This window comes from Oryctolagus cuniculus, chromosome 4 (assembly GCF_964237555.1).
Source record: "Oryctolagus cuniculus chromosome 4, mOryCun1.1, whole genome shotgun sequence".
NCBI lineage: Eukaryota > Metazoa > Chordata > Mammalia > Lagomorpha > Leporidae > Oryctolagus > Oryctolagus cuniculus.
In genome coordinates this window covers 110,294,063-110,308,948 of record NC_091435.1, presented here as the reverse complement: position 1 = coordinate 110,308,948, position 14,886 = coordinate 110,294,063, and the positions used below count along the sequence as shown (strand labels likewise).

Here is a 14,886-nt window from a genome sequence, read left to right as displayed (position 1 = left end):
GTGCTTGGGCCCTGCACCCCATGGGAGACCAGGAGAAGCACCTGGCTCCTGGCTTCGGATCAGTGCGGTGTGCCGGCTGCAGCGTGGCGGCCATTGGAGGGTGAACCAACGGCAAAGGAAGACCTTTCTCTCTGTCTCTCTCTCTCACTGTCCACTCTGCCTGTCAAAAAAAAAAAAAAAAAAAGAAAGAAAGTACCTCTCTGATGTGTTAGAAGAGTGGTGACAGCTTGAGAAGACCTGAAATATAGAATTAAGCTTCATTTTCTAACGTGATTTTAGAAAGTTTCAGCACTGTGATTTCTTGTTTTTTTCTAGGTGTATGTGTGGATCTATGACCCAGTTCACTTTAAAACGTTTGTCATGGGATTAATTCTTGGTAAGTAGCAGGATGTAAGTAGCATTAAACTACTGTATGAAATGTAGAAAACAAAATGCAAATGCCATAAAGAAAAACATTTCCAAATTTATAAAGTAGTTACCACTTGGACCAATGTTGTGGTGTAGCAGATTAAGCTTTTGCCTGCAATGCTGACATCCCACATGGGTGCTCATTCAAGAACTGGCTGCTCCACTTCCAATCTAGCTCTCTTCAAATGCACCTGGGGAAAGCAGTGGAAGATGGCCCAAGTACTTGGGCCCCTATACCCATTGGGAGACCCTGAAGAAGGTCCTGGCTTCCGCCTTGGCCATTGTGGCCATTTGGAGAGTGAACCAGCAGATGGAAGATCTCTCTGTCTCTCCTTCTCTTTTTAACTTGGCATTTAAAATTAAAAAAAAAAATTAACACTTTCAAAAATATACAGTAAAGCCATAAGATAAGCAGTGAGTTAAGGATAATATTTGTGCCACATTAAAGCAAAAATATTTACGAGATTAACAGCCTGAAAGAAAAATAATAAAGGTAGCTCATAGACAAAGAAATAAAATGGGAGTTGGTTCATGTCCCAGATGCTCCACTTCCAATCCAATCTTTTTTTTTATGATTTATTTATTTGAAAAATAGAGTTAGAAAGGGGGCGGGGAGACAGAGATATCTTCCATCCTCTGGTTCACTCTCCAAATGGCTGCAATGGCTGAAGCTAGGCCAATCCAAAGCCAGGATCCAGAAGCTTCTTCCAGGTCTCCTACATGGGGTCCAAGGGTGCAGGGACTTGGGCCATATTTTTCTGCTTTCCCAGTCATATTAGCAGGGAGCTGGATGGGAAGTGGAGCAGCCAGGACTTGAACTATTGCCCATATGAGACACCAGTGCCACAGGCAGCTGCTTTACCTACTACACCACAGCACTGGCCCCAGTAAGTTTAAAAAAAAAAAAATACAGTGACTAATCATCATGACTAACAGTAAGTCACACTTGTAGTAAGTACAAATTAAGGCAACAATGATTAAGAGGATTGTGGAGTTTTTTAATACAGGTTTTGGAAAAAATGGTAGTTGTACAAATGTGCATATAGAGGGATATTTGCATTGCACCGTTGTCTGTAATCTGGTAAAACTCAAAATAATTCAAGTTTCTCAATAAGAGAATCTGAAATAAATTACAGTACCCCTATACAATAGAATCATGCACCTCTTAAAGAATTAGGATGTTCTGATGGAAAGATATCTAAATAGAATTAGTGAACAAAGAAAATTACAAAAGAGTAAAGATGGTATAAACTTTTTCATTTAGAAGAAAAAAAAGTTTTTGAGGGTCAGCATTCTGGCACAGCAAGTTAAGGGGCCACCTGCAACACTGGCATCCTATCTGAGTCCTGGGTCAAGTAAAGCCTACTCCACTTCTGAACCAGCTCCTTGTTAATGTGCCTGAGAAAGCAGCAGCAGATGACCTGAGTGTTTGGGGCCCCTGCTACACACGTGAGAGACCTGGATGGAGTTCTAGACTCCTGACTTTGTCCTGTGGCCAGTCTGGCCATTACAGCCATTTGGGGAGTAAACCAGTGGATGGAAATCGGTGTCTCTCTGTTTCTCTGTAACTCTGCCTTCCAAATAAATAAATAAATTTTCAAAAATATATTTTTAGGTTTGTAGGTTTATTTATATATATAGATAATCTGGGAATACAAATAAACTTAATACTTTTGGGGAATGGAACAAGAATTGAATGAAGACTATACCCTTTGGTTTTGATTTTTTTTAAGATTTATTTTTATTTATTTGAAAGGTAGAGTGACTCAGAGAGGGAGAGAGAAAGAGAGAAAGGAATCTTTCATCTGCTGGTTTACTTTCCAAATGGCCAAGTCTGGGCCAAGCCGACTGAAGCCAGGAACTCTGTCCAGGTCTCCCAAGTGGGTTGCAGGGGCCCATGTGCCTGGGCCATCTTCCACTGCTCTCCCAGGCACATTAGCAGGGAGCTGGATCAGAAAATGGAGCAGCCAGGACACAAACCAGTGCTGCAATATGGGGTGCCAGCATCGCAGACAACAGCTTAACCTGCTACACCATAATGCTGGCCTCTGATTTGGTTTTTTAACATTAGTGGATATTCCTGGAAATACAGGGCAGGGGTGGGTGGGGAAAGAATGATTCAACAAATAGAGAAAAATAGATAGCAGATAAAATAAACTTGGTCAATATGATGTCATGGGTACCCCATCAAATAACTTTTTTTTTTTTTTTAAGATTATTTATTTTACTTGAAAAAGTTACAGAGAGGCAGAGAGAGAGAGAGAAAGTCTTCCATCTGCTGGTTCACTCCCCAAATGTCTGCAAAGGCAGAGCTGGGCTGATCCAAAGCCAGGAGCTTCTTCTGGGTCTCCCACACAGGTGCAGGGGTCTCAAGGACTTGGGCCATCTTCTACTGCTTTCCCAGGCCTTAGCAGAGAGCTGGATCAGAAGTGGAGCATCTGGGACATGAACTGGCGCCCATATGGGATTTTGGCGCTGCGGGCAGCGGCTTTACCTGCTACACCACAGTCCACTCCTCCCCTCAAATAACTTTTATAAGTCAAAAACCAAACCCAATCCATAGCTAGTAACTGATAACCTTTGGTTGCTTAACACTGTACTATAATCACTTTGCTAAATATTTTATGTGCAGTGTCAGTTAATCTTCAACCTTTAAAAAATAGGAACAGACACCTTACTAATATAAGGTAGCTTAACTGCTTTCTCTGTCTCTCCCTCCCTCTCTCTGTCACTCTGCCTTTAAAATAAATAAAATAAATCCTTAAAAAATTATAATTAACCTCAAAAGATTAAAACTTGTCCAGGGTTACTTAACTTAAAAATGATAGAGCTAGAATTTTCATCCTAGTATTACTCTGAAAACTTAATAACCAGACTTCTGACTTCTTAAAATTCTTTCATATGGCTTCATTTCACTTGCAAAAAACCTGGGGAGTATATAATTACCGTAATTACCAAAAAACCCATATGTAGCAGAATAACTTGGTGAACCTTTTCAATCTGTGGTTATTAGAACTCCATCCCTGAATCAGAATCTCCCGGAAGAGGTTTTTTGTTTTTTGTTTTTTGTTTGTTTTTTTGTTTTTTTTTTTTTTTTTGAGGTTAGCTGTCTGTTGTTTCTTCAAGCTATCCTGCTCTGTATACAAATATTTTAATAGCCAAAAAATAAGGTATTCTTAGCTTGAAAATGACATCAGTTGATAATTTGAGAAACTAACAGTTTGATTTTTAGACAGTGCTCTTTTCTGATTATATGTAACTTACTAAAAAAATCCTAACATAATTTAAGAACAGTATCAAGTGTTAGGTTGAATAATAGGAAATTGCTCATAATTAACCCTTTTTTACCTATAAAAGTAACAACACTGTATTTCAGTATGTTTTGTTTTCACCATATCCCCCCCGCTGGCCCTCCCCAGAAGTGTTTGCTGTTAGTACAGCCGAGCCGTTAGACTTTCTGTTCTACAAGTTATGAATGTAAATGCTGCTTCTTGTTTCAGTGATTGCGGTGATAGCAGCCACCCTCTTCCCTCTTTGGCCAGCCGAAATGAGAGTCGGTGTTTATTACCTCAGTGTGGGCGCAGGCTGTTTTGTAGCCAGCATTCTTCTCCTTGCTGTTGGTGAGTATTGTTATTAATAAAACTGGCCTCAGTAAGGTAGGTATTAAGTAATAGAAGTATAATCTGGAACTTCAGGAAAGCTTAATAGTAGAATCCATGTAGATAAATCAAGAAGTATTTACTCCTACTTTCTGGGTCAAATCCCAAGCCTGACTCGGACTTGATTAGATTTGGTCTAATCTGAAGGGGGAGGATTAATGTATCTTTTTTAAAGTTGTTTTTATTATAACTATTACTTTTGATTGACAGATCATAATTGTATATACCTTATGGGTACAATGTATTGTTTTGTAGACAATGCAGAACGATTAAATCAAGCTAATTAGCATCTATCACCTGTCTTACCTGTCATTTTTTATGAGACCTTTGAAATTTATTCTCAGTTGTTTTGAAACACATAATATATTTTGTGTCTTAATCTGTATAGTTATACTTCAAAATTAGTTACAACAAGGGGTTTAATAGCTTTACAGTGGCCATTATTTATTCATTTATTTATTTTTAAAGATTTTATTTTATTTGAGAGGTAGAGTTACAGATAGTGAGAGGGAGAGACAGAGAAAGTTCTTCCTTCCATTGGTTCACTCCTCAAATGGCCGCAATGGCCAGAGCTGTGCCGATCCGAAGCCAGGAGCCAGGAGTTTCCTCCCAGGTCTCCCATGGGGGTGCAGGGGCCCAAGCGCTTGGGCTATCTTCCACTGCTTTCCCAGGCCATAGCAGAGAGCTGGATTGGAAGAGGAGCAGCCAGGTCTAGAACCAGCACCCATATGGGATGGCAGCACCACAGGTGGAGGATTAATTTGCCAACCCCCCATCATTTATTAAAAGTAATATTTTCTGTAAAACATTTGATTTGATTTTAAGGTAAATAAAACTTATATATTAAATGTTTAAATTCTATGCACATATTCAATATGTGGTTCTAAAAATTTGGCTTGCTATGTGGGAGAAGATCAGTAATTTTCATTGAGGTGCCAGAGTAAATCCTAGACTCATTAGTTGATAAATATTTTGAAAAGTAAACAAGAAAACATCAAATAAATATTTTTCCACAGTTTTAGATGATCAGTGTTTTATAGTTAAAAGTATAAATATAACTGAAAGAACAAATAGATTTTGATGACCAAGAATTTTAAAAACCAGGGCTATTGTCATGGCGTAGCAAATTAAGCCACTGCCTGTAACTCTGGCATCTCATCTGGGTGCCGGTTTGTGTCCCAGCTGCTCCAATTCCAATCCAACTCCCTGCTGATGTACCTGGGAAAGCAGCAGCAGATGACTCAAGTACTTGGGCCACTGCATCCATGTGGGAGATAGAGTGAAGCTCCTAGCCCCTTGCTTCAACCTGGCCCAGCCCCGGCCTTTGCAGTCATTTGGGGAGTGAACCAAATGTCTCTCCCTCTCTGTATATAATTTTGCCTTTCAAATAAATAAATCTTAAAGAATTAAACCCTTTTCACATCAAACAAACAAAATTACAAACAAGCAACGGGGGCCAGCACCATGGCTCACTTGGTTAATCCTCTTCTTGTGGCACCGGCATCCCATATGGGCGCCAGGTTCTAGTCCCAGTTGCTCCTCTACCAGTCCAGCTCTCTGCTGTGGCCCGGGGGCCCAGTGGAGGATGGCCCAGGTGCTTGGGCCCCTGCATCTGCTTGGGAGACCAGGAAGAAGTGCCTGGCTCTTGGCTTCGGATCAGCGCAACTCTGGCTGTGGCGGCCATTTGGGGAGTGAACCAGTGAAAGGAAGACCTTTCTCTCTGTCTGTCTCTCTCACTGTCTGTAACTCTGTCAAATTTAAAAAAAAAAAAAAAAAAAAAGCAACAATCTGACAGGACAGGCAAAAAAATAAAATCCCCAACTACTCATATCAATTGATAGGAGAAGCTGAATATTAAATGATAAAGACACAAACGTCCTTTCATCCTTTAGAAGAGGGAATAAAAACAAAACGATAAATATGTAAAAATGCTCATCACTCGTAGTCAAAGAATAAATTAAGATAATAAGGTATTTTTCTATATAACTATACAGATCTTTTTGAAATAGTAATACCAGGGTAAGCATGACTGAAAGGAAATGCAACCAAATGTGAATAGTGGTGGTAGTTACGATTTTAATCTTATTTACATTTGTCTATATTTTCCCACGATAACCATATTACCTATTCTGGTTTAAAACCAACAAATACCATTTTATTTGAAATCCTAGTCTTTGAAAATTGTCCTATGTCATGTGGGAAACTCAATTTTTCAACTTGAGAAAGATGCATGAAATTTTTTCAGCTTATCTAAAATTGTCTGATGATTATTTAATTATATTGAGTTCCTTGATCCACCAGGAGTTTATGTCAGTGTATGTAATGAAGTTCTGATTATTTTCCCCAAGTAACAAATCAGCTTTCCACCAAGATATAGGAATATGTCTTTATAAAAGATGAAACAACACCAATTTTACTGACCTAATATCTGTTGTTACAGGACATTATTTGACCAAGATTATCTGAACTGGGTATAGATTGTATGATACATACATATTTCTTACATTTTTAAAGCATTGCTCCTACAGCCCCAAGTAATTACCCTTTACCCTGGCCATCAGGACATCCTCGGTCAGTGCTACCATCTGTGGACACAGGAGCTCATTGAGTTTTCCTTTAACCCATTATGTTTGTGGGCTTCTTTTCTCTATGATCTCAGAAAAACCCTGCTGCTCCTGCATGCTACAAGCACATTTGTATGCCAGGAAATAATAAATAAGCCTGTTGAGCAGGTAACTTGGTGTAATACCTGCATCCAGAAAAAAAAGGCATATATTTTGATTTGACATTAGATATAACAAAATTTATGCCTTATGGCTCTCAAACCACCGAAATTTAGAAAATCCTTGAAAATTTGCAACAATAGTTTAGCTCCACTAAATGATTCATGGTTGTTATTTTACTCTTGAAAATACTGTTTCTTCAGTAGTGTTTTTTTATATTTTTTCAAAAACACTATGGATTTAAGTATTCATTATGAATCCAAATTGTCTTGTGAATTAAAATAGGAAACAAACCCAACAGTTTGTGTTAATTCTGTTAGGAAATACAATTCCAAATATACTGTCAAGTAATTTTGACATGTAGCTCATTTAAAACTGGATATTTAGGTTATCCTGTGAAGTATTAGATATTAATAAAAATTATATTTGGTGTTACTCTGTGCATTGTTAATATCACCACTTAAAACAACACCTCCAGCAGTTTTATAAAATGTGTCACTTTTAGTACAGGAACAAAATTGTAGTACATGTCACTTTTTCCATGATTCTCCCCCTCTTGCCCTTGGTAATCTGGTGCTACATAAAGAAAAACTATAAAACATGGTAGAATTCTGCTGTGCCCAGTTAGTGTGTGGTAAGAAATTAGGTTTTGTAAGTATTTGTGTCATTTCTGTATTGCTGTTTTGGGGATATAATGGGAAATTTTGTATTATGAACCATCTTTTACAACCCTGTGAAAGCTACCATAGTATTGTAATTGTATTTAGAGAAAAACTTCCTTAAATTGTTCATTATCTCTGTTTCTCTATGGGTGAAGTTTTTTCTTTAAGATTTATTTATTTTTATGTGTAGGGGGGTCACGGAACAGAGACAGAGATTTTCCGTTTACTGGTTCACTCCCCAAAATGGCCTCAACAGCTAGGGCTGGACCCAATCAGGTGCCAGGAACTCCTTCCTGGTCTCCCACATGAATGGCAGGGACCCATCTTCCGCTGTCTTCCTAGGCATATTAACAGGAAGTTGCATCAGAATCAAAGTAACTGGGACTGGCACTGGCCCTGGCACTCCAATATGGGATGCCAGCTGTGCAAGTGGCAGCTTAACATAACACAGGCCCTTGGAATTAAATCATACTTTTAGACATACAAAGGTACCTCTAAAAGTTCATGGCAAAATGGAGTATAAAAGTAAGTTTATTTTGGCTCAAAAAAGTTTTTGAAATCATTGCATGATTTTTCAATTTATGAACTTCTTGAAGAATCCTCCTATGCATAGATTTCAAACATTTTTGCACCAAAATAAACTTACCTTTAAAAAAAAAAGATTTATTTATTTGAAAGCTAGTGTTACAGAAAGAGAAAGAGCTCTTCCATCCGTTGGTTCATTCTCCAAATGGCTGCAACAACCGGAGGTTGGCTAATCCAAAGCCAGGAGGAGCCAGGAGCTTCTTCTAGGTCTCCAATGTGGATGCAGGGGCCAAGGACCTGGGCCATTCTCTCACTGCTTTCCCAGGCCTTAGCAGAGAGCTGGATCTAATTGGAGCAGCCGAGACTTGAACTGGTAGCTGTGTGGGATGCCTGCACAGCAGGCTTTACCTGCCACGCCACAGTGCCAGCCCCAAACTTATCTTTTAATTCCATTTTGCTGTGAGCTTTTTGAGGTACCCTCATATTTACCTTTTTTGTTTATCAAATTCTGATGTAAATGAATCTTTAGAATATTTCTATTCTTATAAACATTAAAATTCTGCCTTATAAATAGGTATTTTGTTTACAAATACTACTTTATAAATATCAAGGCAGCTATACCCATTTACTTTTCTCTGAAGCAAATAATGGAAAAAGCATAAATAAGCTTTTTTCAGACTTTATATATATATGCCATATATAGATATGTGGTACAATTGTTTCTAAAGGAAACAAAATACAAAATATAACAAAAACACCTGAAATTCACATAATCATCATGACCTTTAAGAAAAAAGGAAATATCACTCCACTGTACCTAATTGGTAAATTAAGATAAGACTATATGAAGTATTGGGGTTTGTGATAATTTATTACTACAAATTTTAAAATCCAATTTCTGTTATCCCACAGTTGTTTCATAGTATTGTTCTAAAAGAGTAACTCATAAGCCTTATGTGATTTACTTAATTAGTAAAACAAAGAAGATTAAAAAATAGAAATTCACTAATTCTGGGAATCTTTATCCAGGCAGAGTAGGCACATGCCTCAAACCCACAATACTTGCCAGGGCCCACAGAAATGTTTTCATTTTCATTTAAAATCAGAAAATAGTAAAATCAGAAATAGTAATCTGCATATGTGAATATATAATAGCAAACCTATCCAGTATTATGTTTGCATCTATTCCAAAATAGTCATTAGTATATGTAAAATAGAATTTTGATTATTTCTTACAGAGTAAGTGCCCTATAAAGGCAAAAGTATCTAGGACCTACAAAAGTCATGATGCAGCCCTGCTGTTTTCCTTTTAAAGGCTTCATTCTTAGAGTATCCTTTATGTGTTACTCACAATTTTTTTCCTTTTCTTGTACTATAATCTCATAAATATTTAAACTCCAACTCACTATTATGTTTATTAATGTATAGCATTGCAGTCACTGTACAGAAATCATAAGTGTATATGCATGAAACAGCACTTCTATGAAAAATATAATTTTTAAGTGCTGTTATATCACTGTGCCCTTAAGTTTTAATATCTGCTGCTAAAATACTGTGCTAGCTGCTGAACTAGTCAGGATTTAAATATTCACGTTTAAAGTGCATGAAATATGCAGTAGTGGAGCTCAATGTTTGTCTAGTGTTTTATTAACAGAAATCCCTGCTGTCTGAACCAATCTTTGAAATACTCAGTTAAAGAAATCTTTCTCTCCACAGCTCGCTGCATTCTGTTTCTCATAATTTGGCTCATAACTGGAGGAAGACACCACTTTTGGTTCTTGCCAAATCTGACTGCTGACGTGGGCTTCATTGACTCCTTCAGGCCTCTGTACACACATGAATATAAAGGACCAAAAGCAGACTTAAAGAAAGATGAGAAATCTGAAACCAAAAAGCAGCAGAAGTCTGACAGTGAGGAAAAGTCAGACAGTGAGAAAAAAGAAGATGAGGAGGGAAAAGTAGGACCAGGGAATCACGGACCAGAAGGCTCCGCTGGGGAACGGCATTCAGACACAGACAGTGACAGGCGGGAAGACGACCGATCCCAGCACAGTAGTGGAAATGGGAATGATTTTGAAATGATCACAAAGGAAGAACTGGAACAGCAAACAGATGGGGATTGTGAAGAAGAGGAGGAGGAAGATGAGGATGAAGAAACACCTAAGTCTTCACATGAAAAATCATAATCTCACTAATTTGGGGACTGAATAGTGCAAGAAGTTGGATTTTCTATGTTGGTTGATCATTATAATGTACACATGGCATTTGTAGCATTCTTTAAATCCATTTCTAAAATGTATTTGACATCTAAGCAATTATATTCAGTCATTTGTTTTACAAAATTTTGGTACAGTCTAAAGCCATTAATAAGTTATCCATTTGATAATTTTACAGTAAATAGATCTCATGCATTTTGATAGTTATCAAAGATGTACTTTACATAATGACATTTAGATTAAGGGCATTTTTTGATAGTTGTATGGCTTTTTACTGTTAGACTAATCAAAATAACTTTAAAAGAAATAAAGAAACTCCAGCATTTCAGATTTTGCATAGTTATGTAGCCATTTCACAGTTTCTTTAAGATGAAATGCTTAAACTCATTGTTCTTAATAGTTAATTAAGCTTTTGTTTTTCATTATAAAATAATACCAGGAAATTTCCTTTTATGATTCCAAGTTAGCAGGGTTCAAAAGCATTTTGTGCAAACAAGCCAACTAGTAACAATACATCGACACTTTTAGTTTAGCTACAAACTCTCCTTTCCCAACGTAGGAAATCCAAACTGATTTGTACATCCAATTCCAAGGAAGGTGTTCATCTCCAGCAGAAGCAGCGAACAGCATTGGTTGGAACGTGTTGACTCTTGTTCCTTCCCTATCTCCTGTCGTAACGTAAAGTGTATTCTGTACATAATTTACAAAGAAAACAAACATTTTATTTTAATTGTTGCTTATTATTTAGACATTTCTCAACACTTAAATTTGTAAAAGTAAGTCCATGTAAGGGTATGTTTTTAGAAATGGAAGTTTCGATAACCCACAGAACATCTGCGATCTTTCTACAGCAGCTTCAGTTTTGTGCCAACATTCCATGTATTTGACTATGAGTAAAAACTGATCCTTATTAAATAAGAGCAGACTTAAAGTAGCTGTTTGTATGCCTTAATGTCTATTTTGATTTATTTTAAATCTTTACATTCAGAAATGGGTACTGTATTATCAGACCAGACGGCACTGCTGTGAAAGATAATTTACTGTTCTAAAATATCAATTTAAAATAAAGAATATGAAAGAAAAAATAAGAGAACCATTGCACTCTAATTGCTTTAAACTAGTTTTACAGCTTGATTTTATGCCTCATATCTGTTATAAGTCTTAGAAAAATTTTGTTTAATTATAATCATAATCATTCCTTAAAGTTACGCTCTTAAAAACTGGTAATGAATATAAAATGAGTTTCCTTCTGTCACAGAGCATTTTGCCTTGTAGTTGGAGTAAGTCATGTATGTAGCTCTTTATTTTCCTTTGGCCTGTTCTCATCTAACTTAACTAATGATGTTAAGTTTTCCTAATTTTGCAAGAGAATACATTTTCTGTATATTAACACACTTCATTAAACATAACTTGATTGCTGCTTTATAACATTCCCATAAATGGGCAGAAATGTGACTGTTTGATATTAATGCAACTTCATCAAAGCTGCAATCATTTTAAGAGTTCTCAGCAAATATTCATTAATTTTTGTGCCTGGGTATTTTCCTATCACATTTGCAGAACTTTTTTATTTTCACAGAAAGGACATCTGTAATCACCAGAAATATTAATATTTATTTTTGTGTATGAAATTGATACCAGAAGTGTATTCAAGAAATAAAAAAGACTGTTAACCATTACTACTGTGATAATACCCAGGCACTTAAAATGTATCCTGAAATACTTTATAATATATGTACTGTTTCTAGTCTTAAAGACATTTGGAGCATGGTGGACAAGAAAGTCACCTTACTGGTTTATAGAGTCTTACAGAATATTAGTACAAATTTTTAGAAATAGCAGATGAGGGAAATGGGGGGGCGGGGATATTAAGATTGAAAAGTGAGTTAGAAGTTTCAGCTTAATATCTGTTTTACTATTTAAGGTTATATAATTTAAACCAATATAAAAGTCAAAAGGCTGACTCAGAAGAATAGATGGCTCTGTTGATTAACATTAAATACTCTTATGCCAAAGCCTGGAGAATTGTTTACAGTAATCAATTGAATGGTGACTTTTTTTTTTAAGATTTTCAGATTTGCTATGCTACTGTAAGTGAGCAGTTAAAAAAAATTGGACCACCTAAGCAGGACTGAATTAATCAGAGGCTAAATCCAAGTGGCAAGAATAACATGTATGTGATTACTCCTAGAGTCAACATATTACATAGGGTGCTTTCCTTTTCCCTCCATCTGAATTCTTTAGCTTTGAAGCTGTGGGGCTCTCTATATAATACTAAGTGAAATAATTTAGATTTAGTTGAATGCTATTAAAAAGTAAATGCTATAAAATAATAAATTTTATATATCATACTGAAATTCTGCAGCAGTAATGGATTTTGATGTTTCCCCCTTCTTTCTGGTTTTACATCATAAGGACCAGGTAGCTACTGCCTAGAAAAAATAATCTTGTGTTTTTAGTATGTTGAATTTTTTTTCTTTAATCTTTCTTAGGAACTGGAAAATAGCAGGTACAGTTGGTACTCATTCGTGGTAGTTATATTCTATAAAGTCACTGAATTAGCAAATGCTGAACCAGTACTAGAGGAAGGAAAGCCAGGGCTGAGTTTCTGCAAACCTCTGGTTACAGCATTTCCATCAGCTGGTCGATGCATAGACGTGGTATAGGTTGTTTCTGTTTTAAGGCCACCTCATTTAATGTTGTTGAGTCATTAACATTGAACTCACGGCCGTAGCACTGTAACTTATGCCTGAATGAAGCTTATCTAGCATGTTTTCTCTGTCGGCTACTTCACAGCCTTTTTGCTCTGAGGAACACTACTTAGCACCTCAGCATTATATTTGGGGGCCATTTTAAACAGTGAAATCAAGGGCAGACATTTAGTGCAGCAATTAAGTTGCTGCTTATCAGGCCCACACTCCATATTAGAGGACCTGGTTGGGTCCCAGCTACTTTGCTTCCAATACAGCTTCCTACTGGTGTGCACCCTGAGAGGTAGCCAATGATGGCCCAAGTGCTTGTGTTGCTACCACTACATGGAAGATCCACACTGAGTTCCAGGCTCCTGTCTTTGGCCTGGCCCAGCCCTGGCTATTGTGGGCTTTTGGGAATTGAATCAGCAGAAGGAAGATTGGTCTCCCTCTGTCTCTCTGTCTCTATCTCTGTCTCTGTCTTTCTGCCTTCTGAGTAAAATGAAAAATAATGTATTTTTAAAAGATCTGTTTATTTGAAGGCAGGGTTACAGCAAGAGAGGGGGAGACAAAGAGACAGGTCTTCCATTACCAGCTCACTCCCCGGGCTGAAGCCAGATCTCCCATGTGAGTGGCAGAGGCCTAAACACTTGAGCCATCTGCTGATGCCATTTCCAGGGCATTAGCAGGGAGCTGGGTCAGAAACAGCAGCCGGAATATGAACTGGTGCCCATATGGAATGCTGACACAGTAGGCAGAGCCTTTACACACCGCCACAACGCCGGCTCCAGAAATAAATGTTTTAAAGATATTAAACAGTGAAATCAACAAAACTTACAAAAATGCACAAAACGTGGCATTAACTATTAGAGCAAAAAGGACATGTATGAGAGCTTGAACGAGAAGGCTTTTGTTCAGAGTCAGCTGAGCATATGCATTTGCCAAGTTAATTTTGCTGCTCTGCCAGTGACCACCAAAGCACCACAAAAGTTTTAGAACAAATTCACCAAAAAATGGAATCCACAAATAATGAAGATCAACTGTACTTAACTATATTAAAAAGCTGTAGCATTTACCTACCTTATCTACAGAACAGAATATATTGCTAAATCCTGCTGTAGTATTTGAGTAATTTTAAATATCCACTCTGTCTGAAAGCAAATATTTCTTAATTGTTGTATAGTAGATAATTTGCTTTTACTCTGTTTCAGCAATATTTCATATCTGTTCATTAATACTAAGCACTTACCTTGTACCATGATTTTATCAGACACAGCCATAAATAAACATACAGTTCTGGCTTCTTGGGGTGTCCAATAGTATGATAAGTGCCATGGATTTGCCAAATGTGCTGGACTTATTTACCCTTCCAGCTGCACTCTGTTTTCTGTCCCAACAGAGCTGACACACACAGACCACAGCAGTGGCTCCTGTGCCTCTAGGCTTCTGGGTGGGTTTGGCCATGGTTTTTCTTGCAGAAATCTGAGGATGCTCAGGTAGTCAGTGGGGCTACCTTGGTATTGAAAGGTCATCATTTCTCCCAAACGTCCACCCCTCTCGGAGTTGCCACTTCCTGTACCCTTCCCTCCTGGCCAAGGATAATGTCAGTTCTGCTGCTAGCCTGGAGTTGCCAAGGCTACTGTGCTTCCTCTGTGGGTTCATTCTATTCACACTTTTGTACAACATCTCCCCAAAAGGATCTTAATTTAAGAGCCATCTGTTTCCTGTTGGAACTAAGACCAATAAGCCAAGGAGCAGGAACGTGAACTCTGACCTCTTTGTCAGATCCTTGCACCAAACATTAGAAAGGAGCCCACTGCCTTTGCAGAGCATGACCTGAGATAAATAAAATCCAGTTCTAGTGGCTGTCTATGCAGGCTACCACACAAGACAAATTTATCTTTTTTGGTAAGCCTTTAAACCAATGTCTGCAGATTAGCTGGAAGTTTTTGATTAGGCCCAAATGTGTTTATTATACTTTTCCAACTTATTCCAGAGACCCC

General features: G+C 37.5%; 1 protein-coding gene across 2 annotated transcripts in view; it reads left to right on the top strand.

Annotated features, from left to right (window-relative positions):
- Nucleotides 1-14,187, top strand: part of SEC62 (SEC62 homolog, preprotein translocation factor) — a 38,387-nt gene extending 24,200 nt beyond the window's left edge. For both annotated transcript variants that reach the window (XM_008266466.4, XM_070072534.1), the window contains exons 6-8: nucleotides 316-376; nucleotides 3,909-4,028; nucleotides 9,694-14,187. In XM_008266466.4, coding sequence (XP_008264688.1) covers nucleotides 316-376; nucleotides 3,909-4,028; nucleotides 9,694-10,163 — 651 coding nt within the window. In that variant the 3' untranslated portion in view covers nucleotides 10,164-14,187. The remainder of the gene's footprint in view (nucleotides 1-315; nucleotides 377-3,908; nucleotides 4,029-9,693) is intronic.
- The last annotated feature ends 699 nt before the right edge of the window (nucleotides 14,188-14,886 follow it).